Source organism: Panthera pardus, unplaced genomic scaffold, assembly GCF_024362965.1.
Source record: "Panthera pardus isolate Hobbes unplaced genomic scaffold, ASM2436296v1 HiC_scaffold_15, whole genome shotgun sequence".
Lineage (NCBI taxonomy): Eukaryota > Metazoa > Chordata > Mammalia > Carnivora > Felidae > Panthera > Panthera pardus.
Window position 1 is genome coordinate 4,806,758 of NW_026526710.1, and position 22,228 is coordinate 4,828,985.

Consider the following 22,228-nt stretch of genomic DNA (forward strand, 5'->3'; position numbering starts at 1 on the left):
CCTATGTATACACACAAGAGAAATGAAGACATGCCCACACAAAAACTTGTACTAGAATGTTCATAGCAGCATTATGCAAAATAGCAAGAAAGGAGAAACAATCCAAATTTCAACAAAATGGGGTCTATCCATACAATGGAATATAATTTAGCCATAAAAAGGAATGAAGTAATCATTTTGTGCTACCAAATGGATGAACCTTAAAAACAAAAAGCCAGTCACAAAAACATATATATAATTCCATCAATATGAAAAGGCCAGGGATAAACTCATATAGACAGAAAGACTGATGGATGCCAGGGGCTGGGGTGAGGAGAGAAAAGAGTGTGACTGCTAATGGGTATGGAGTGATAAAAATGTTCTAGAATTAGATAGTGGTAATGGTTACACAACTCTGAATATACTAAAAACCAGTGAACAGTATACCTAAAAGGTATGGATTTTATGGTATGTAAGTTAGATCTCAATAAAGCTAGTATTAAAAAAAAAAAAAAAAGACTACCAGTAAATTTACATCATTTATTCAAGAGCTAAAGGGGACACTATGGTCACATGAACTGCCAGAGATAACAAGCTGTTGAGAAAAAGTCCAACCAATTGGATTCTACAGGCGAAAGAGTTTTGAGCTATTATGAATATCTAAATCCCAAACACATGCAACTAATTGAAATGGCCCAAAGGTTGATATTAGAAAAATGATTTTGTATCAACTGCTGAGGTCCAATTTACATCTTCAGGCTTAGAGTACAAAATGCCTTTTTAAAAGTCTACATGTGAAATATAATCCTTTACTGGGATAGCTGTAAGCAAATCATTTTAAGAGCACAGAATATGAAAATATTGGGAAATGAAAACAAACAGATTTTAAAACATTTTATTTTTCTAAACAAATTTCAAAGAAAAACTGTTACCGTATATAAAAGAAACATTCGGGTTTTTGTTTTTTTTATAAAAACTCTAACATAACTTTCTTGCATATGATCATCAAACAACAGTGTGAGATACTATCCTTTTATTCTTTGTAGGTGGGAAACCTGAGGCTCAGATGGGTCAAATGATGTCCCTTAGAAAGTTAGAAAATGGCCATGTAAAAGAAACATTCTTTTAAAATATTTTTAAGTAATCTCTACACCCAACCTGGAGCTTGAACTCACGACCCCAAGATCGAGTTGGCATGTTCTACCAACTGAACCAGCCAGGCGCCCTGAAATATTTTTTGATTCTTGATTTTGATTCTACGTCTTATTCCATTTAACTATTTGTCTACTCTGAAGCCAAAATCACAACACTTTATAGAGTATGCCTCCCTCTTTTATAAAAAATACACATACACTTAATTGACAACATTAATTTCCAAATTAAGTTCCAAATTTTTTGCTTAACCTTTTGTTTACGTGCCCTAAAATGGAGGCACTTCACACACTTCTTTAAGAGCTTTGGAACTCTATTCATACTGGGTAGAGCTCTTGCTGGGTCATCAGTAAATACTGTGGCAACAGAGTGTTTTCTTTTTTTTTTTCTTTTTTTTTTTCTTTTTTTTTTAACGTTTTATTATTTATTTTTGAGACAGAGAGAGACAGAGCATGAATGGGGGAGGGGCAGAGAGAGAGGGAGACACAGAATCGGAAGCAGGCTCCAGGCTCCGAGCCATCAGCCCAGAGCCCGACGCGGGGCTCGAACTCACAGACCGTGAGATCGTGACCTGAGCCGAAGTCGGACGCTTAACCGACTGAGCCACCCAGGCGCCCCACAGAGTGTTTTCTAAAATTGTCCTGAACTCATTATTTCTAGCAATTTTACAGGATTGTTTTGCAAAGTATATTATTATATCGTCTACAAAAATTGTATTTTTAATTCCCCCTATCCTATGACTGTATTGATAAGTTTTTGTGTTGGTATCAAATAGCTTCTGCAAACAACTTTAACAAAGTTTAACATCATTAATAGAAAAGCCTTAAATTTCATTTATTTATTTGAGAGAGAGAGAGAGAGAGAACACGAACGAGCAGAGGGGCAGAGAGAGACAGCGGGACAGAGGATCTGAAGTGAGCTCTGCGCTGACAGCAGAGAGCTGATGCGGGCTCCAACTCATGAACCGTCAGATCATGACCTTAGCCAAAGTGGGACTCTTAGCCGACTGAGCCACCCAGGCACCCAGAAAAGCCTTAAATTTCGAAGTTAGAGACAAATTGGGCAAAGTGCCACAGATCAAAGACACTTACTTTTTAAAGACGACAAACCACTTGTCCCACCGAAAAGAGAACGGGTGGCAGAGCTGCCGGCGCCCCCTGGCGGTGGGACCAGCATCACCAAGTACGTGCCGCACGTATAGATGGGTGTCTTCCGCAGCATTTTCAGAGGCAGCCCACAGCTAGTATTTGCTGGTGAAAGGGATGAAAATAGTGGTGTTTAACACACAGATTTGATTAGAGCATAACGAGGGGGCCCCAAATTCAAACAAGGCTATATCCGGATTCAGCAAACACAGCAAGAAGTGGTAAGCTAAGGAGAAATAATCTTCTGGCTCCATAGCCTGGCCCCAGACCCCCCCCCCCCCCCCCCCCCCCCCCGTTGCATGAGCCGAACATTTTCAAAGGTGTTCCCAATATTCAATACGCCTTTATGTCTCAAAACTTCTTTCAAAAGAATGAATCCTCACATGGACTAAATCTCAAAATGAAAGAAGAATCCTTCTGTTTGTGTTTCCTCTGGGAAACTGCACTCCAATAGACCTCTTTCCATTTTATACAGAACAAATTCTTCACGGGTTTGGGTTACAAACCGCTCTGAACATGAGGCCAGCCAGAAATTTCGACCTATATCTAGTTAACAAATGCTTTCACAATATCAAATTTTACACCTGCATGATTTAGGATAACCCATTACGTATTTTCTATTTTTTAGGGTCGGTGACATAAACTATCATTCAACAAATAATTATTGTTTCTAATCAAGAGGTATAAAATACACGCTAATCTCTCTTCCTCACTGGCCGATTGGAAAATGCAAATTTAAGGATTTCCTAAATCAGTCAGAATGCTTTACCTAGGGAGCCTTCAGGGCACAAAATAGAACTGCCTAGGCAGATGTCAAATTGTCTTTAGATGGTTTACATGAGAAAAGCAAACCTAATGTGTCTGATATTTGTTTTGAATGCTTGTTTCTAAACAGCTCCGTTTTTTAAAACTCCAAATCCTCAACAAGTATATTCTTCACTCAGGAAATAAATTCAGGGGCATGAATTTCCACAAGAAACCTAAAAGGGGCAATGACTGGAAAATAAGCAACTCTGTGAGCAGAATATTTTCACCAAGATATTTTAATAGACATCTTATCAACATGGTAATAGGGATCAGTTTATCGCAGAATAAAACATTCTAGACCCTATGAATGCTGGCTTGTCAGAAGTCACTTAGCTTAATAACTGGTGAATTTTTATGCAGCAACATCACGTTAATGAATATGCAGAGACTGTACATAAACATAGGAACTCACAGGTTTTAAATACAAGTAACAGTTTTCACAGAATTCTAAATATAACCTTGCCTTCTGAGTTTTCTTTTTGATGTCTCCCATATTTTCTCCTCCAACAAAGATTGCTTTAGCACTTCTACTGTTCACAGGGTAGGATTCAATTTTCTCCCAAGGGATAAACCCAGATCAAGCCTTCAGCTGGTCAGGAAGCTGTTTATTTTAGAAAAAGGACTGTCCTCTACAAAGTACTTCTACCATTCAAATTATCTGCATACCTAAGTTATAACAACTATTAATAACTTCCCTACTTATATTTGATATAATAGAGACCTGTGAAAATAAAATTCTAGCCTTAAATTCTAACACTAACAAGTAATCAGATACCTTTATAATCACAAAGATTCCTTCTTCTTAACATTTCAATATATAAAAGGATTAAAGCATAAAATTGCATTAAATTCATTAAACATATTAATTTAGATGTATTTTTCTACATGTGGCGTATTTTCTAGCCTCATCTTTTACTCCAGTTTAGGATTTGTTATGGAGTCACATGGTTGATATTTAATCTGTAAACTCGTCAAGAATAATGGTTCTTAACTTTTTTGGTCACAGATGACCTTGAAAATCTGGTGAAAATCGAGATGGATACACTTAAGAGGTTATAGAAGAGGTTCATGTACGTTCGTGAATCTCTCAAAGGCTTAGTTCAGTTAAGAACTCTTCTTAAAAGTACACAGCAGTGTGCTTAGTAGGCTACCTTTGATGAAGAAAAGGAGGAAAATAAGAACACATAAATTTGTCTTTAATTGTATTTGCATAAAGAAATTTTGTAAGTCAAAACTAATAAATATAGTTAGCTACAGGAGGCAGTGTGGGAGCAAAATGTATAATATGCCAAGATGATACAGTAAGATTTCTCTGCACGTGCCTTTTTATATTGTTTTTACTTTCAAACTCTATAAAGGCATTATCTATTTGAAAATATTAAAGTACAAACATTAAATGATAAATTCTAGAAAAAGTAATCTTGTGGAAGGTTTGCCTCTTCCTTGCTTGACCAAGATTGTATTTAGTGAGGACGCTGCTAAACATGAGCTTTTTATGTTTATGAATCATATGCTAAACATGAAGTCAATTTACATTAACAGTAGTGAGGTATCTATAAAGACAGAGCAGTTTTGAATTATTACAGATTCACGTTAATTTACATCCACACCAACAACATGTATTGCTTTGGAATAAGAAAATGGATGACTGGAAGGAGATAAAAGGGTGAACTATGTGAAGCAAAGCGCTTTGTACGGCACACTGGAAGCATTCAAGAAAAAGTACTACCCAAGGGGAGCCTGGGTGGCTCGGTCAGTTAAGCATCCGACTTCAGCTCTGGTCATGATCTCGCGGTTCATGGGTTCAAGCCCCGCGTCGGGCTCTGTGCTGACAGCCAAGAGCCTGGAGCCTGCTTCGGATTCTATGTCTCCCTCTCTCTCTGCCCCTCCCCCACTCACACTATGTCTGTCTCTTAAAAATAAAAAATAAAACATTAAAAAAAAAAAACACTTTTTTTTAAGTACTACCCAAATTCAAGAGGCAGACTCTCACTAATCACAAGCTGAATATATTAAGCCATGGAAAGACATAAAGGAAACTTAAACACATATTACTAACAAAAGAAGCCAATCTGAAAAGGCTACATACTGTGTGACTCCAACTATAGGACGTTCTGGCAAAGGCAACACTACAAGGACTACAAGGAGTGGTGGCCAGGGACTGGGGGGAGGACGGATAAATAGCTAGAGCACAAAGAACTTCTAGGGCAGTGAAACTACGGTGTATAACCCTGTAATGATGAAGACATGTCATTATGTACTTGTCCAAACCACCAAGAGTGAACAAGAATACACTATGGACTTTGGGTGATAATGTTGTTTCGATGTAGGTTCACCAACTGTAACAAAGGTACCACCTCCGGATAATGAGGAAGGCTGTACGTGTGTGGGGGCGGGAGGTTTATGGGATATTTCTCTACCTTCCTTTCAATTTCGCTGTGAACGTAAAACTGCTCTAAAAAAATTAAGTCTTGGGCGCCTGATTGGCTCAGTCGGTTAAGCATCCGACTTTGACTCAGGTCATGATCTCGTGGTCCGTGAGTTCGAGCCCCGCGTCAGACTCTGCTGACAGCTCAGAGCCGGGAGCCCGCTTTGGATTTGGCATTTCCCTCTCTCTCTGCTTTTCCCCCATTCACACACATTCTCTCTCAAAAATAAAAAACATTAAAAACAAATAAAAATAAGAATTTTAAAAATTAAGTCTTAGGGGCGCCTGGGTGGCTCAGTTGGTTAAGCGTCCGACTTCAACTCGGGTCACAATCTCGCGGTCTGTGAGTTCGAGCCCCGCGTCGGGCTCTGGGCTGATGGCTCGGAGCCCGGAGCCTGCTTCCGATTCTGCGTCTCCCTCTCTCTCTGCCCCTCCCCCGTTCCTGCTCTGTCTCTCTCTGTCTCAAAAATAAATAAACGTTAAAAAAAATTTAAAAAAAATTAATTAAGTCTTAAAATATATGTCAACAGCTGAATGGAGCTACACAAGGCAAGCAGTGTAAGTGAGGGGCAGCATACCTGCTTGGTCCTCTTTCAGAGTGTTGGAGATGGTGGAGCCTGTGAGGGCAGCCAGCGTTGCGGATGGAGAAGCTCTGTAGCGTGAAAGTCTGCTCAGAAGCATCTCGTTAATGCTTTTTGCAGATTCGCCCTCTTTTCTCATTAGAATTGTACGTTCCTGAAGCGGATTGGCTACATAGACACCATTTTCAACCTAGTAGTTAAAGAAAAAGAGGCCCTTAAGAGATAGTGGTTTCCCCCAAGTCGGCAGATTTCTACTTGAGAATTATCACCGCGATCCGTTTGCTCGAAAACATTTCCAAAGGGGCGCCAGGGTGGCTCAAGTGGTTATGCGTCCGATTCTGGATTTCAGCTCAGGTCATGATTCTCGAGGTTCGTGAGTTCAAGCCCCACATCTGGCTCTGCACCGACAGTGCCACGTCTGCTTGGGACTCTCTCTCTCCCTCTCTGTGCCCGCCCCTCCCACCCCACCCCCACACTCTGTCTCTCCAAATAAACGTAAAAAAAAAGAAAAAAACACGTATTTCCAAAGCCTGCACCTGAGTAGATGTACGCCTCAAAACTTAAGTTCTATGGAAACTACTGAGAACAAAAGAAAGGCTGTGCTAAGTTCAAGAGCTTTCCTTTTTCATAACAGCACAGATTCTAAAAGCAGGGAGCCAAGTTTAATAGGATCTGCAAAAGGTTGATTAGAATTCCTTATATTGAATTCCACAGGCAGCTCTCGCTAATTACAAGCTTCTGACAGGTACAAGTAAGAGGAGAGGAAAACAAATCAATCAGTTTTTGATTCGCTATTAAGTATAACCAGGAAGATAATGTCTTCTTGAAATATAATTAGTGGCTAAAATCCAAATTCTGTATGAGCAGCAGTTAACATTAGCCCCAGCTGCTTGGGCACTGCACAGCAATCCTGGAGGAAGGCAGACTTTGTCTGCTAAAAAATACATGCCAACATCAGCTGGATCCTTGCTGGTGCCCGCCAGTCCTTCCTTCAACACTTGATTGCCCAGCAGAACCTCTGCAGTGAGGATTCCAAAATTCCTGCACCGATCTCGAGCTTGACTTCAAGCAGAGCACCTACCTGTCTTTCTTGCTAAAAAGATCCAGACCACTTACTAGAAGTTTCTCCCACTCATCTCTCTTCCAACTCCAGTATCTTTGTATCCAGCTTCACTTATCCTTCCTTTCCTCTTAATTCAGAGGAAGAAGTGCACTCACCTCATGCAGTTTAAGGTTAATTCTTCCTCTTCTGTCCCCTAACTGCTCCCTTAATTAAGGCCCTTCTGCGCTGTTATCTGGCTGTCAGTCTCCCTATGGTCTTCCTTCTCCGTGGTTTCAAGCACACACAGACCTTACACAAGACTTGGGTGGCCCACTGAAGTACCATGCCTTTTCTCCACTTCCATTCACCGGCAAATGCCTCAAATTACATCTCCTCCAGTTTCGGCATCTCTCTGCCCCCTTCCAGACCCAGGCTCCTGGATCTGGCTGGAGCCTCAGACACTGATGCCACCAGCAAAGCTGGGTGGGACTGGCCTGCAGCTGTGAGGTACAGAGACCAGAGGGAATAGGAGTGCAGAGAGGCAAGGCTCACAGAAGCAAACAAAAGGCAAAGGAGTCCAATGTAAAAGGCTGGCAACAGAGAAGAGAAAGCAAGTTCAGAAGCACAGCCAGGAAAGATTCCCAGGGAAGGCTGCACACAGTGGGGGAGACTCTTAGGATACAGTCACAAGTGATATGAGAGAGGAGTTCTTGGAGAGTCCAAAAAATGCTATTTCTATTTCCTCGCCCCTACTTCCTCCCCCTTTATAGCGACTTAACCTGGCCCCCTCTAATAAGTGGATGTGCTGAACGGTCCGTGCATAACCTAAAACCAAAACCATAACCATGGACCTCTTCCTTGTCTTCCATGTGGGCTGTGCTGTTGCCATTTCTTTTTCCGGAACACGATCCTGTTTTGTGTCTTTTTAATATGAATCCTTACTTGTGTGGAAGGTACTCTGCTGGTGAGCAGAACCAACACGGTCCCCACCCTCCTTACTCTCTTATTTTTTGGTTCCCCATCTCCACTTACTCAAACAGAAGCTTGCCTAGGATTAGACCCAACCTTTGGTGTCTAAGACCTCTGCCTCGAACACTCTGTCCCTACATCTTCTCGTGGCTGGCTCTTTCCAATCACTCAGGTCTCAGGTAGAATGCCACCTCCGCAAAGACCCCTTCCCTGACTACTGATCTAAAAATAATCTCCTTCCCCCCTCCCCAGGCCAGAGCACGTCACCCTGTTTTGCTATCCACATGGCACTTACCGCTCTCTAAAGCTATCTTACTCATTAATTCACTCTTTTACCTCCCACCCCGACCGAATGCCAGGTCCCCGAGAACAGGGATCTCGGCCTGGCTTGTTCACCATAACCTCCTCAGCACTCAGACGTACTCAATGCCTTGCTGAATAAACAAACCAGCGTCCTCGCTTGAATCCGATCTCACCTCTTCGTGGTATGACTCCCACGTTCCTATAAACAGACCCATCCCTGCTACTGAGATTCAGTCCCACCATCTCCGACTGCCTCCCGCTCCCAGGCATTTCCTCTCAAATAGCCTGCTGTCGCTGAAAATTTAACACGTCCATGTCGTCCCTCCCCCCCACCATGCTAGAGCAACTTTTACCAAGCATAGCTCTATTTATGTCACACAACTCTGGAAAGAACCCTTCAAAGGCATCCAAGATAAAAATCAGTCACTCTAAGCTTGGCATTCAAAAGCATTACCCAATCTGGCCCCATGAGAAAATCAATGGAGACCTTAAAAAAAAACTATACCATTGTGTTCAAGTACTTTGAAAATACCGAGAAGCGGGGCGCCTGGGTGGCTTAGTCGGGTCACTGTCTGAAAACACGGAGAAACTGATAAAGCACCCGGGGAAGCAAAAAGGAGAGCGGTGTGGCGTACGAATGGTAAATCTGGGAACCTCTGCTTGGCAAAGAAGCTCTTCAGGATTGAAAAGCTACTGACCTAGAAAGGAGGGGAAGAGGCTGAGAGGAGTAAGCAGAGCGAGAGTTAGTGGTGCCAAGAAGCTTCCCTCCTGGCTGCCTCCCAGGCACAGGCCACCATCATCTCAAGCCTGAGGGCTGAACCAGCCTCTCAACTGGCCTCCCGTTTCTACCTCGGCACCCTATGCTCTCCTCTCTACACCCAGCCAATGATCATTCACCAACGTAAACAAAACGTCCTTCCAGTCTCAGAACCCCACAGTGGCTTATTAAACCCAAACTACCATCAAGGCCCACATAGCCTGTCACTCACAGACCTCCCAGCCTCGCCTGCCTCTGCTCACCCTTTCTCACCACACCCTTGACCGCACTGGCCTTCTGTCCTGCCTCTAAAATGCCAAACTTCCTCCTAACTCTAGGCCTTGGGACTTGCTGTTCCCTCTTCCTGGATTGAGCAACTGTTCAGTTTGCCTGGGAATGTCCTAGTTTCAGCACTGACAGTCCCATGACCGGAGAAATCTCAGTCCCAGGCAAACTGGGATGGTTGGTCACCCTACCCATCAGGATGGATGGTGGCTTATCATTCAGGTCTCAGCTCCAATGTCCTTCCTTAGAAAGGCCGGATCTGCCAGGTAAACCAAAGTGGCTCCCCACCTCCACCCCATTCACTGTCACATCATCTTATTTTCTCGCCTCCTTTACTTTTCACTAGCTGAGATGGTTTTGTTCTTATTTACTTAATTTACTTTCCTATTGTCGAACTCCCCACACTAATGTGAGCTCCTTGAAAACAAAGGCCTGTTACCCCGCTACCCAGACAAAGCAACAGAGCGGGTGCAGAATTAATACTGACGAATGAAGGGTATCTCAGTCATCCAGATCACAATTTAAAGGAAATAATAAACCCAGGGGAAAAGAGAAGGGACCTAGCATGTCCATTACTATGCTGACCATATCTTTCAGAAGGGACATAAAGAGGACAAAATAGCAGTAAAATGGTCACTGAGTCTATCTAAAGAACAGCCTTTTATAGAGAGCACGTATATATGGGAGCAGGAAGAACTCAGAACAAAAGATGTAAAAAATATGTTCTGAAAAGGTAAAAAAAAAAAAAAAAAAGGAGATTTAGTTACTCTGTAGTTTTAAAGGCCAGAATCTAAGTGTCGGAGAATGTCAAAAGCCCGTGACCCCAAGCGCTAGGCTATCACGTTGGTGGCCCCAGGGGAAAGCTGCAACCTGGAGTCAGGCCCTCGCCTAGTTGCCTCCCACGCAGACTCCGGGCTTGGCCCTCTGAAGCAAGACACTAGCACAGGCTAGAGGAGCACTTGTGCTCTTGAAAAGATGGAGAATGAGAGGCCGACGTGAACATGACAGCCCCAGTCAAGCTCCAAGCTGAACGAGGCTGCAAGTATGACCTCAGCTTCCTCCGTGCCACGAAGAACCACCACCATACTGAGCCCCATCAACCTGTAAGTTGTTACTGCTGAGAGTCACTTAGTTTTGAGGTCGCTTGTTGAGCAGAAGATAACTCAAATACCCCCAAAGTCAGACATTTGTTCATATTAATAGCTTCAGTTAGGCAGGGTATCTACTCCATTCCATTTCTTTCCATCATACTCCAATATTTCTATAGTCTACCTTATGTAATGGTTACTTACCTATTCCACTCGGAGTTTGTAAGAAATCATTTTGAGACAAGCACAGCCAGTTAGTTAGTCCTGCTAGGATTACCTATTTACCTTAGCCAGGCTTCAATCCTTTAGCTTTCCCTCAATCTTAAGTATCAACACGCCTATTTTGCAGATCAAACTCCACTGATTTTTCGTAAAAATTGACAAGGAAGAACACTGGTGGTAGTCGAGGTTCCAAAAATAGGTTTTTAGTATTTCTTTCCTGATTATAAAACTAATATGTGGTCTCTTCCATAGCTGGTTAATCTCTTAAAGGATCTTTAAAAAAATTAATGTTTATTTATTTTGGCAGAGAGAGACACACACACACACACACACACACACACACACACACACACACACACACACACATCATGAGCAGGGAAGGGGCAGAGAGAGGGAGACACAGAATCCGAAGGAGGCTCCAGACACCGAGCTGTCAGCACAGAGCCCGACGCCAGGCTGGAACTCACAGACCGCGAGATCATGACCTGAGCCGAAGTCGGACGCTCAACTAAGCCACCCAGGCGCCCCAAATCTTTAAATCTTGCTTTATTCTTGACCCAAAAGCTACCATGAACTTTTAAAACCAGATCCTGCTCAGAACTCTCTGAGCTCTCCGTTGTCCCCTGGAATAAAATCCAAATACCAGTGGGGCGCCTGAGTGGCTCAGTTGGTTAAGTGTCTGACTTTGGCTCAGGTCACGATCTCACAGTTCCTGAGTTCGAGTCCTACATCAGGCTCTGTGCTGACAGCTCAGAGCCGGGGTCCTACTTCAGATTCTGCCTCCCTCTTTCTCTGGCCCTCCCCGACTCGCTCACGCACATGCTCTCTCTCTCTCTCTCAAAAATAAACATTAAAAAAATTTTTTTTAAAAATCCAAATACCAGGACACCTGGGTGGCTCAGTTGAGCATCCAACACTTGATTTGGGCTCAGGTCACAATCTCACGGTTCGTGAGTTTGACTGAACCCCATATTGCACCTCAAGCTTATGTTGCAGTGGATCCTGCTTGAAATTCTTCTTTCCCTCTCTCTCTCTGCTCCTCCCATGTGTGCTCGCTCTCTCAAAATAAAAAAACTTAAAAAAAAAAATTGGGAGTGTGGGTGCCTGGCTGGCTCAGCTGGTAGAGCATGCAACTTTTGATTTCAGCATCATGAGTTCAAGCCCCACGTTGATCACAGAGCTTAAAAAAAAAAAGTATAACAAATTACTATTTGTGTAAAAACAGAAAAGGAAAAAATTATACATGCGTAGTTGTACACGTTCATATTATCTCAGGAAGTATACAGAAGAAAGTGTTAACGTTACTTGCCTGCAGCAAGGGAAACTGAATCAGGAGGCAAGGTGAAGGAGAGACTTTTGTACCATTTGAATTTTATAACTATGTAAATAGATTTAAAAATTTTTTAATTTTTTTTTACTGTTTTTATTTTTGAGACAGAGACAGAGCATGAGCTGCGGAGGGGCAGAGAGAGAGGGAGACACAGAATCCGAAGCAGGCTCCAGGCTCTGACGAGGGGCTCAAACCCACAAACTGTGAGATCGTGTCCTGAGCCGAAGTCGGACGCTCAACCCACTGAGCCACCCAGCCGCCCCTAGAAATTTTTAACATTTGAGAGAGAGAGAGAGAGAGAGAGAGAGAGAACGTGTGCGTGCAAGCAGGAGACGGACAAAAAGAGGGAAAGAGAGAGAACCCCAAGCAGGCTCTGCGTGGACAGCGCAGGGCTGGATCTCATGACTATGAGATCATGACCTGAGCTAAAATCAAGAGATGTTTAATCGACTGAGCCCCCCAGGTGCCCCATAAATAGATTATTTTTAAAAACAATGTATTCAAAACAATATAACTATCACTAAATTTGGAGAGAAATTTACCAGTACTTCCAAGTATCTGGGTGAAATCATAATTCAGAGCAAACCTAATCCTTTCTAATGATTATCATCAGCCACATCTAAGTAGCAAATATTTATACTATTTAGAAACCAAAAGCTTTTGTGAATCAGAAAATGAAGTTCAGCATTCAGCCTTTTAAAAAAGGAAATCCCGCCATTTGTGACAACACGGATGGGCCTTGAGACTATCATACTAAGCGAATAAGTCAGCCCGAGAAAGACAAACATTTTATGATCTCACGCCAGAAGATAAAAAGTCAAACTCACAGAAAGAATGATGGTTGCCAGGGGCTGCAGGGTGGGAGAAATGGGAGATGTGGGTCAAAGGGTACAAACTTTCAGTTAGAAAATGAATACGTCCTGGGGATCTAATGTACAGCATGGTAACTATAGGTAATCATAAACTTAGAAGTTGCTAAGAGTTACATCTTAACGCTACCATACACGCAGACACACAAACGTGGTGAACACACGAGGCGACGGAGGTGTTAACTCGATGGTAACCATTTCACAATATACACATACGTCAAATCTTTACCTTGAAAGTATACCATTTTGTTAGTAATACCCCAATAAAGCTGGAGGGGGTGGGGGAGAATATCAGGGCTAAAAGTTCGAATCGTCTAGTTGAAAGCCCTCATTTTACGAGTTTTTGTCTGGTTTGGCCAAGGCCATTTATCAGAGGTCTAAGGTTAAGCCCTATAATCTGTCAGTCTTGAAGCAGATGAGTTTACTATCTGTTCATTTAAAATTTTAAAAACAAAGTTAAAAATACTTCAACGTCCCCACGGTCCACTCCACTACCTCCCTCTCATTTCTCGCCTTTTTTTCATAACAAACCTCTGGAGAGATTTATTCTTGTCGTCTTACCCTCTTCACCATACTTGACCAACTGCACCTGGCTTCACCCCTCCTAACCCCCACAGCTGCTCCTGTTAAGGCTACCACCAAGAACTTCCATATTCTCCACCCAAAGACCTCTTTCAGCCTCAATCTTGACTTTCCCAGCAGAATTCAATGCTATTAGCCAAGTTCTCCTTTTATAAAAGTTTACTTATTTGGGGGCACCTGGGTGGCTCAGTCAATTAAGCACCCGACTCTTGAGCTCAGCTCAGGTCATGATCTCACGGTTTGTGAGCCTGAGCCCCTTGTGGGGCTCTGTGCTGACAGCGCGGAGCCTGCTCGGTCGGGATCCTCTCTCCCCCTCTCTGCCCCTTCCCTGTGTGTGCTCTCTCAGAATAAACAAACGTCTAAAGAGGAACAGTAAAGGTCTCTTGCCAGCACTGGAAGGACACCGATGCCATCAATTGAAAAGGGAAAGCCTGCGGGAAGAGCAGCTCTGGGGTAAAACCAGAAGTGTGGCTGGGGGCACATTTAGCTTGCGGTGATGATCAGACTGGAAGAGTCTCATATCCTGCGCACGTACAAACAAACACCCACATCGATATGCAGCCAGCGCTCTGGGGACAGGTTCTGGCTGAGCAGCAGATTTGAGCACCAGCAGTAGATAGAGGTGTTTACAGCTACACGACAGGAGACCAGCCAGTGAGTAAGAGCAGGCAGCGACAGAAGGCATCCGGAAATAGGTCCGGAAGCACATAATCGTCGAGAAGTAGGGAAGGTGGGGCAGGGCAGGAGTAACCACTGGCAGGAGAAGTCCTATGGGAGGTCCCACAAGCCAAGAGAAAGCCGTTTCAAGAATTAAATACTGCTAAAAGGTCAAGGAAAAAGACACAAAGTAGACCTCGAACTCCATAAGGTGCAAGTCCCAGGCAAACGTGGAAGAACTGCTCTGGTGGCATGTGGTGAAGATACACGACCGACTAGAGCAGGCTCAAGACAGAATGGAAGGAAAGAACATAAAAACAGGAAGAATAAACTCTTTCAAGAGTAGTGCTATAAAGGGAAGCCAAAAACAGGGGACTGGAGGCGGGCACGGGTCAAGGCAGTTTTTTGGGTTTTCTCCCCCCCGCAGACAGGATATCCTCTGATGTATCCGTATGCTGTGCTGAACGATCCGTCTAGAGGAAAGCTGTTAATGTAGGAGGACACTTGCAGAAGGAACCTGCACCCCCAACTCCACCTTTTTATAGCAGGTACGGAATACAGTGTTCTGAACCTAGCTTTATTGTGCTAAACGACAGAACTTGGAAATTGACCTGCTTGGTCTATGCAGATCAGCCTCGTTCTTTTTAATGGCTGTACGGTGTTCCATTCCGTGAAAGTACCATAGGCACAGATATCTGTGTTTAGCTTCCCAAATCAGCATTTTAGAAACTGCTAAACTAGAGGCTGGTGATGCTTAATTTTTTATTTGATGAAAAATTTCAAGCATGTAAAAATAGAGAATAGACCAATGAACCTTCCTCCAGATTCAACTCTTATCCAGATATTGCCACACAGGCTTGACCTATCGCTTTTTTGGCTCAAGCGTTTTATTTTTTAAAAATTTGTTTTAATGTTATTCATTTTTGAGAGAGAGGGAGAGAAACCAAGCATAAGCGGGGTAGGGGCAGAGAGAGAGGGAGACATAGAATCTGAAGCAGGCTCCGGGCTCTATGCTGTCAGCATGGAGTCTGACGAGGGCCTGAACTCACCAACCTCGAGATCATGACCTGAGCCAAAGTCAACACTCTAATTCCACGTCCAAATACTTCACTACACATCTCTAAAAAATGTGGACATTCTCATAGAACCACAATGCCATTTGCATACTTTAAAAACAAATTAAGAATGCCTTGGTTTTATCTAATACTCATTTTATATTCAAATTCCAAACTGTCTCCAAAATGTTCCTTAATGGTTTGATTCAGACTCCAAAAATGATTCAAAGGTTGTTCTTTTAACCTAGATCAAGTTCCTTCAGCCCCAACTTTCTATTTTATGCCACTGACAGGGGCTATTTTAGTTCTATTTCCTCCAGAGCAGGTATGGGCTTTTGATTGTATAACTGCAAGGTCTAGAAATCTCTGTTGTCTCTACACTTGATGGACACTTTGGAGGACTGCTAACTTCTGGGCTGGAAATCACTTTCCCTCAGAATTTTGAGAGTGCTACTCCATTTGTGTATCCAATAATGCTACTAAATAGCGTAGTGCTTTCCTTATTCCACATCATTTATACATGATTTTATCATTTGTACATGATTTTCTCTGGAAGCTTCACAACCCTCTCTTTACACCACGATTATCTGAAATTTCAGGATGATATGCCACATGGTGGGTATTTTTCATTCACCATGTCAGATAGCTGTTCATCTAGACACCTGTGCCCTCTAGTTTGACATTTTTTCCATATTCTTTGATCATGCCGCCCTCTTGGTTTTCTGTTCTCTTTTTTGGAACTCCTATCAACTAGGACTTTAGAGGGATTGCTCCTCCACATTTATCAACTCTTCTCTCATATTTATTGTTTTTATTTTTGCCCTTTGAGAGATTTCTTATGTTTTTAAATGTTAAAAGTTTTTTTTTTTTTTTTTTTTTTTTAACGTTTATTCATTTTTGAGAGAGAGAGAGAAACAGAGTATGAGTGGGGAAAGGGCAGGGAAGAGCAAGACACAGAATCCGAAGCAGGCTCCGGGCTCTGAGCTGTCAGCACACGGCCCGACGCGGGGCTTGAACTCACTGACCGTGAGATCATGACCAGAGCCGAAGTCGGACATTTAACTGATTGATTGTCGGGGTGCCTGGGAGGCTCATAGTTTTAATTCCCAGGAGCTTTTTTTTGGAGCCCCTGTGCTATATTGTATGAATGCAAGATGTTCTCGTATCTCATACAGCTAGGAGAATAAAATATTGTAAACCCTAGTGGCTGTTCTTCTGATTTCATATTTTCATGCTGGAGACTTTCCTCATTGGTCTAGAGATCCTTGGCTATCTGCTTTAATTTTTTTTTTTTTTTTTTATGTTTATTTCTGAGACAGAGCATGAGTGGGGGAGGGGCAGAGAAAGAGGGAGACACAGAATCCAAAGCAGGCTCCAGGCTCCAAGCTTTCAGTCAGCACAGAGCCCGACGCGGGGCTTAAACTCACAGACCTCGAGATCACGACCTTAGCCGAAGTCGGACGCTCAACCTACTGAGCCACCCAGGCGCCCCAATAGGGTGCTTTTTTAAATGTACACAAGAGCTCTCCCCACCGCCCCGCCCCCACGTACCCAGCACCTGGCTTCAATAATTTAAAAAAAAAAAAGGGGGAGGGATTGGTGCCTAGGTGGCTCAGCCAGTTAAGCTTCTGACTTTGGCTCAGGTCATGATCTCACCACAGTTTGTGAGTTCGAACCCCGCGCTGGGCTCTGTGCTGACAGCTTGGAGCCTTTTTCAGATTCTGCGTCTCTCTCTCTCTCTCTCTCTCTCTCTCTGCCCCTCCCCCACTCATGCTCCGTCACTCTCTCCTTCAAAAATAAATATAAAAAAAAATTGGCAAAAATACAGATAATCTATTCCTCTTCCCCTCCCCACACACCTCTCCAAAGTTTGGGGTTTTGTGAGGTTGGGTTTTGTTTGTTGTTTTGTTTTTATTTTTTGTTTTGTTGTTCTGTATGCATCTGCTTTTTAAACAGTTTAGCACTGATCAGGAATGCTGTGCACATGGTTGAGGCTTGCTTACTGGAAGACATCACTCGTGGGTGATTCACTAGGGCAGCAAGTCCTTTCCTTAAATGAACCCTAATGTCCGTACACGGAGGTCTTTTTTCCAGAGTCACCCAGCTTATTCAGAAAATAAAGTACAGCCTTCTGCCTGGGCAGCCAGTCTCTAAGCACAAAGGAGTACACCAGGGAAGGGATGGACAGTTCCTTTTATTAACGTTCGGCCTACACCCCTCTCACCATAGCTTTGCACCACACCTCGTGCCTCCCGCTCCCAAGACTCTCTGAAGCGGGCAGGGGAGTCTCCTCTCTTCCCCTGAGCAAACATGCATTTCTAGCCGCAGCTTGCCCCACACTGAAAGACAGGAAGGGCCACTACCACCTCCATCAGCTGAGGAACAAGAAATACAGGCTTCACTGTCCGTTACCGAGATAACCACAAGAGGAATGAAAAATAAGTAAAACACATTATGAGGAAGAAGGAAAGAGGAGGAAGTAGACCAAACCCTTATCTCCTGTGCTACCTCAAGTTCTGGTCCACGTGCATGCATTTCTGATAGGCTTCTGTTAAAGAAAAAACTATCAGAGAAAGGGGAAAGTCTTCAATGTTTTCCCACTCTACTTACAATAAAGACCTAAATCATCCTTTGGCCAGCTGGCAGGTCTGTTCCAAGCAGCAAGTACTATAACTTTTCTGACAACTCTGAACACGTGTTCAAGGAGTACAATCTCTAGCAGACCAATTCAAAGACACTGCAGCTGGAACATTTAAAAAAGATGATGATGAAGCTGAGAAACTAGATAGAAAAACAAGAGGATGTACGTTTAAGGACACCAGACTCCTGACTGACAGTCAGCTGGCGGGATGGCTGATTGGTTTCCCAGAACAAGTTTAAAGCCTATTAAAATTCATTCGAAAATTACTTCGGTGGTTTTTTTTTTTTTTTCCCCCAGGAATGCTAATTTCTTCCAGAAGGGGGCTGTAAATTACATCATTAAAACAGGTTTGTCACAGAATGACTTGGGGCAATTTTTCTTTTACAAGTCTCTACAAATATTATTGAGACCAGCACTGTCCAGCAGAATGTTCAATGATGACAAGTTCTAGATCTTGGATGTTCAATACAGAAGCCAGTCACATGTGGCTACTGAGCACTTGAAATGTGGCTAACGTGAGCAAACAATTGAAGCCTTAGTTTTAATTCTTTTATTTTTATTTATTTATTTATTTATTTATTTATTAACATTTATTTATTTTTGAGACAGGGAGAGACAGAGCATGAACAGGGGAGGGTCAGAGAGAGGGAGACACAGAATCCGAAACAGACTCCAGGCTCTGAGCTGTCAGCACAGAGCCCGATGCGGGGCTCGAACTCACGGACCGCTAGATCATGACCTGAGCTGAAGCAGGCCGCTTAACTGACTGAGCCACCCAGGCGCCCCTCTTTTTTTTTTTTTTTTTTAATTTTTTTTAACATTTTATTTAATTCTATTTTAAGTAGCCACATGTGAGGCACCTTGGTGGCTCAGTCGTTTAAGTGTCCGACTCTTGATTTTGGCTCAGGTCATGATCTCACGGTTTCGTGGGCTTGAGCCCCACATCAGACTCTGTGTACTGACTATGAGGAGCCTGCTTGGATTTCTCCCTCTCTCCCTCTCTCTGCTCCTCTCCTGCTTGTGCTTTAAGATAAAAAAAAAAAAAAAAAAAAAGTAAAAAATTTTCTAATAGCCACATGTGGCTAAGGGTTCCTGCACTGGACAGGTGCAGTTCTAGACTACCATGGGTCCTACTCCTACACCAAGCTCTCCTTCCTTCTCTCTGCATTCCAGCCACAGTAGCCTGCTGTCATTTCCTGAAACACATGCTTGCTCCTGCCAAAGCCTTTGCACCTGTGGTCTCTTCTTCCTAGAATGTTCTACTCAACCCCAGGAAGAAGTTGGAGAATAGGGGTAACTACTACTTTTCCTTCAAAGACCTAAAATTATCTTGTCCACTGATTTGCTCACTTGATTATGGTTAATTTTTGGTCACTCCACCACTACCACCCCAAGCCACCCACCAGGCAGAATCCAAGCTCCATTAGAGCACGGAGCCTGCTCACCCTGCCCATCACTGTATTCCCACCACCTAAACACAAAGCTGCCTGACTCACAGTAGGCATTCAGCTACCATCGAACGAATGAATGCCTTCTCACAATTTTAACTATCATCACTCTCAGAGACTCCCAAGATGTACTATAGCCCCAATCTTGCCACTGCGATTTACTTCCAGGTTTCCAACAAGCCCCATGGGCATTTTGGCCTAAAAACCCCACTGTCTAGTGCCTGGGTGGCTCAGTCGGTTGAGCGTCCGACTTCGGCTCAGGTCAGTATCTCACGGTTCGGGAGTTTGAGCCCCGCATCGGGCTCTGTGCTGACAGCTCGGAGCCTGGAGCCTGCTTCACATTCTGTGCCTCCCTCTCTTTCTGCCCCTCCCCTGCTGGTGCCCCCCTCTCCCCAAAGTAAATAAACATTAAAAAAAAAACAAAAAAAAACCCCCACTGTCTACACATTAAGTATTACTATTTCCACTTTGTTGCCAGATTAACCTTCAGAAAGCTTGACTTTATCCGTGTCCTATGATTCTAAACAAAGAAACCTTCAAAGAAATCCAAGAAAAACCCCAAAATTTGAGCTAAGAGTGAACACACTGTGCCTACTCCACCTTTCTCGGGTCCTTTTTAAACCAATACAAAAAGAAACCAAATCGACATTTCTCTGCAAAGACACAATGAGACAGAAAGGGAACCTTACCCCGAGTTCAAAAATGTCCATGAAGACAGAATGCCCCTTGGGTGTTTTCTCATTCAGACTGGCAGGAGACCAGATCCAGTAGAAGTAAGTACCATCCGAAGAAAGGTGCACAGTGCTCATGGTGCTGCCAACCGGGAGATGATTGGCTGGCATTGGCACCACCTGGCACACCTGGACATGGAAAAGGAAAACTTCATTAACGGGACACAGAACTTCCTGTTAATTCCGTCAGTCCATCACTAACGCCGTTATGTCCAGAATCAGAACTCGGGCTTCTCGGTCCAAATTAAACTGACAGCGGGGCACCTGGGTGGTTCGGTCGGTTAAGCGGCCGACTCTTGGTTTCGGCTCAGGTCACGGTCTCGCGGTCCTGACTCTGAGCCCCACACTGGGCTGTGTGTGCTCAGAGCCTGCTTCGGACCCTCCGTCTCTCTCTACCCCTCCCCCACTCACACTTGCTCTCTTTTTCAAAAATAAACATTAAAAAGAAATTAAACTGATACCTCTAACATATGAAAATTACATGACAAAAATATAAAATTCATACAACGGCCCATGGGACAGATAACATAGGCCAAAGATATTTACTAAACGCTTTGAATCTGCTAAGCACGTGTGTTTTACCTAACAATTACCAAAAACAAAGCTTTAGAGAAACCGTACTGAGATTTCCTTAGTAAGTGAATTTCAGACTAAAAATTACATTAGAAGTACAGGGACTGTATCTTACTTTTATATCCCAGCAGCTAATTCAGAGTCTAACTCAGAAGTTACTCAATATGGAGGTAAAAAAAAAAAGAGGGCAGAAGGAAGAAGGGAGGCAGAGAAAAGAAAGGAGAAAGTAAAACAAATGAAGGCAGACCCTAGCACAGCACATGAGGCTTTAGTGAAATGCATCGAGTCCATCATCAGGAAAGAGACAAACTCCAATTCTCTGTATTAGACACGAAGGCATGTGTTTCTAATACTGATCATCCTTCAGTTTCAGAATAATGAATGAGCTTTGCATCATTTCACACTAAATGTGTAGTTACATACTAATTTTTACTGCCAGAGAAAAGCCCTTAAAATGAGAGAAACGGAGAACCCAAAAAAAAAAAAAAAAACAAAAAAAAACAAAAAAAACCTGCCGGCTAGGTTTTTCAAAAATGCCAAGAGCAGGAGAAGTCAAAATCCAAAAATAAAAATAATCAGAGATGGTCAGATGCCTCTGGGAGCCCTAAGAGTGACTTTCTGTTATTCTGTCCCTCGGGGTGAGTCACTAGTTTCCCTAAGGTTACTTCCGACCCTTGAACTCATTTCATATGAACTTTTTTTCCAGACTTGTTTTGTCTATTTCAGAAGTTAAGAAGTAATGTAGTTGCTATGACCACACGTTGAACTTGTAGTGCCAGGCAATCTACAAAGTTGACAGCTACTGATTGGCCTCTGTTACCCCCAAACTGCTCCAGTGCATGTAACCTCGTTAGTGACAACAGGATCTTCTTGGATAAGAATCAGAGTTTTCGCAAGAACACAGACGAAATGGACGTTGCTTGAAATAAAAACCATGTTCTAGAATTGAACATCTGTTTAATTCCCAGGCTTATAATTCTATTTCAAATAAATACAGAACATATTCTCATCTGTCTGCATTAACGATAAAATATGAAGTCAATTGGAGACAGCTGCCTGGCTCAGTCAGTTAAGCGTCTGACTTCGGCTCAGGTCATGATCTCACGGTTCATGAGTTCGAGCCGCATTGGGCTCTCTGCCATCAGTGCAGAGCCTGCTTCAGATTCTCCGTCTCCCTCTCCCTCTCTCTCTCTCTCTCCCTCTCTCTCTCTCTCTCTGCTCCTGTCCCACTTGAGCGCTCGTCTCCCTCAAAATAAACTTAAAAAAAAAAAAAAATGAAGTCAATTGGGCATCTATTTGTCAATGTGCTCGTTTTATTCATCCAACAATTATCAAGAAGCTACTGTGTGCTTTGGAGATGCAATGGTGAAGAAGACACAGTCCCTGTTTACCAGGAAAGGCACAGCTGAGGGACAGACAAAAGCAGAAGTAACATTCCACTTAACTCCTGGAGGGGACTTCTCCCAGGGAATTCACTCCACAGATGGCAACTGTAACTATTCTCTTCAACTTCCATTGAAAGGCAGGAAGTTGTAATATAAAAAGCTCAGTCTAGTGCTAAGAACCATGGGTTCACGTTCTTAT

At 43.2% G+C, this 22,228-nt stretch overlaps 1 protein-coding gene across 5 annotated transcripts in view; it reads right to left on the reverse strand.

Moving 5' to 3' along the window:
- Positions 1 to 22,228, reverse strand: part of HECTD4 (HECT domain E3 ubiquitin protein ligase 4) — a 189,799-nt gene that overhangs the window by 99,811 nt on the left and 67,760 nt on the right. For all 5 annotated transcript variants that reach the window (XM_053902041.1, XM_053902039.1, XM_053902040.1 and 2 more), the window contains exons 7-9: positions 20,030 to 20,200; positions 6,090 to 6,282; positions 2,223 to 2,381 (exon numbers count right to left, since the gene is read on the reverse strand). In XM_053902041.1, the coding sequence (XP_053758016.1) occupies positions 2,223 to 2,381; positions 6,090 to 6,282; positions 20,030 to 20,200 (523 nt within the window). The remainder of the gene's footprint in view (positions 1 to 2,222; positions 2,382 to 6,089; positions 6,283 to 20,029; positions 20,201 to 22,228) is intronic.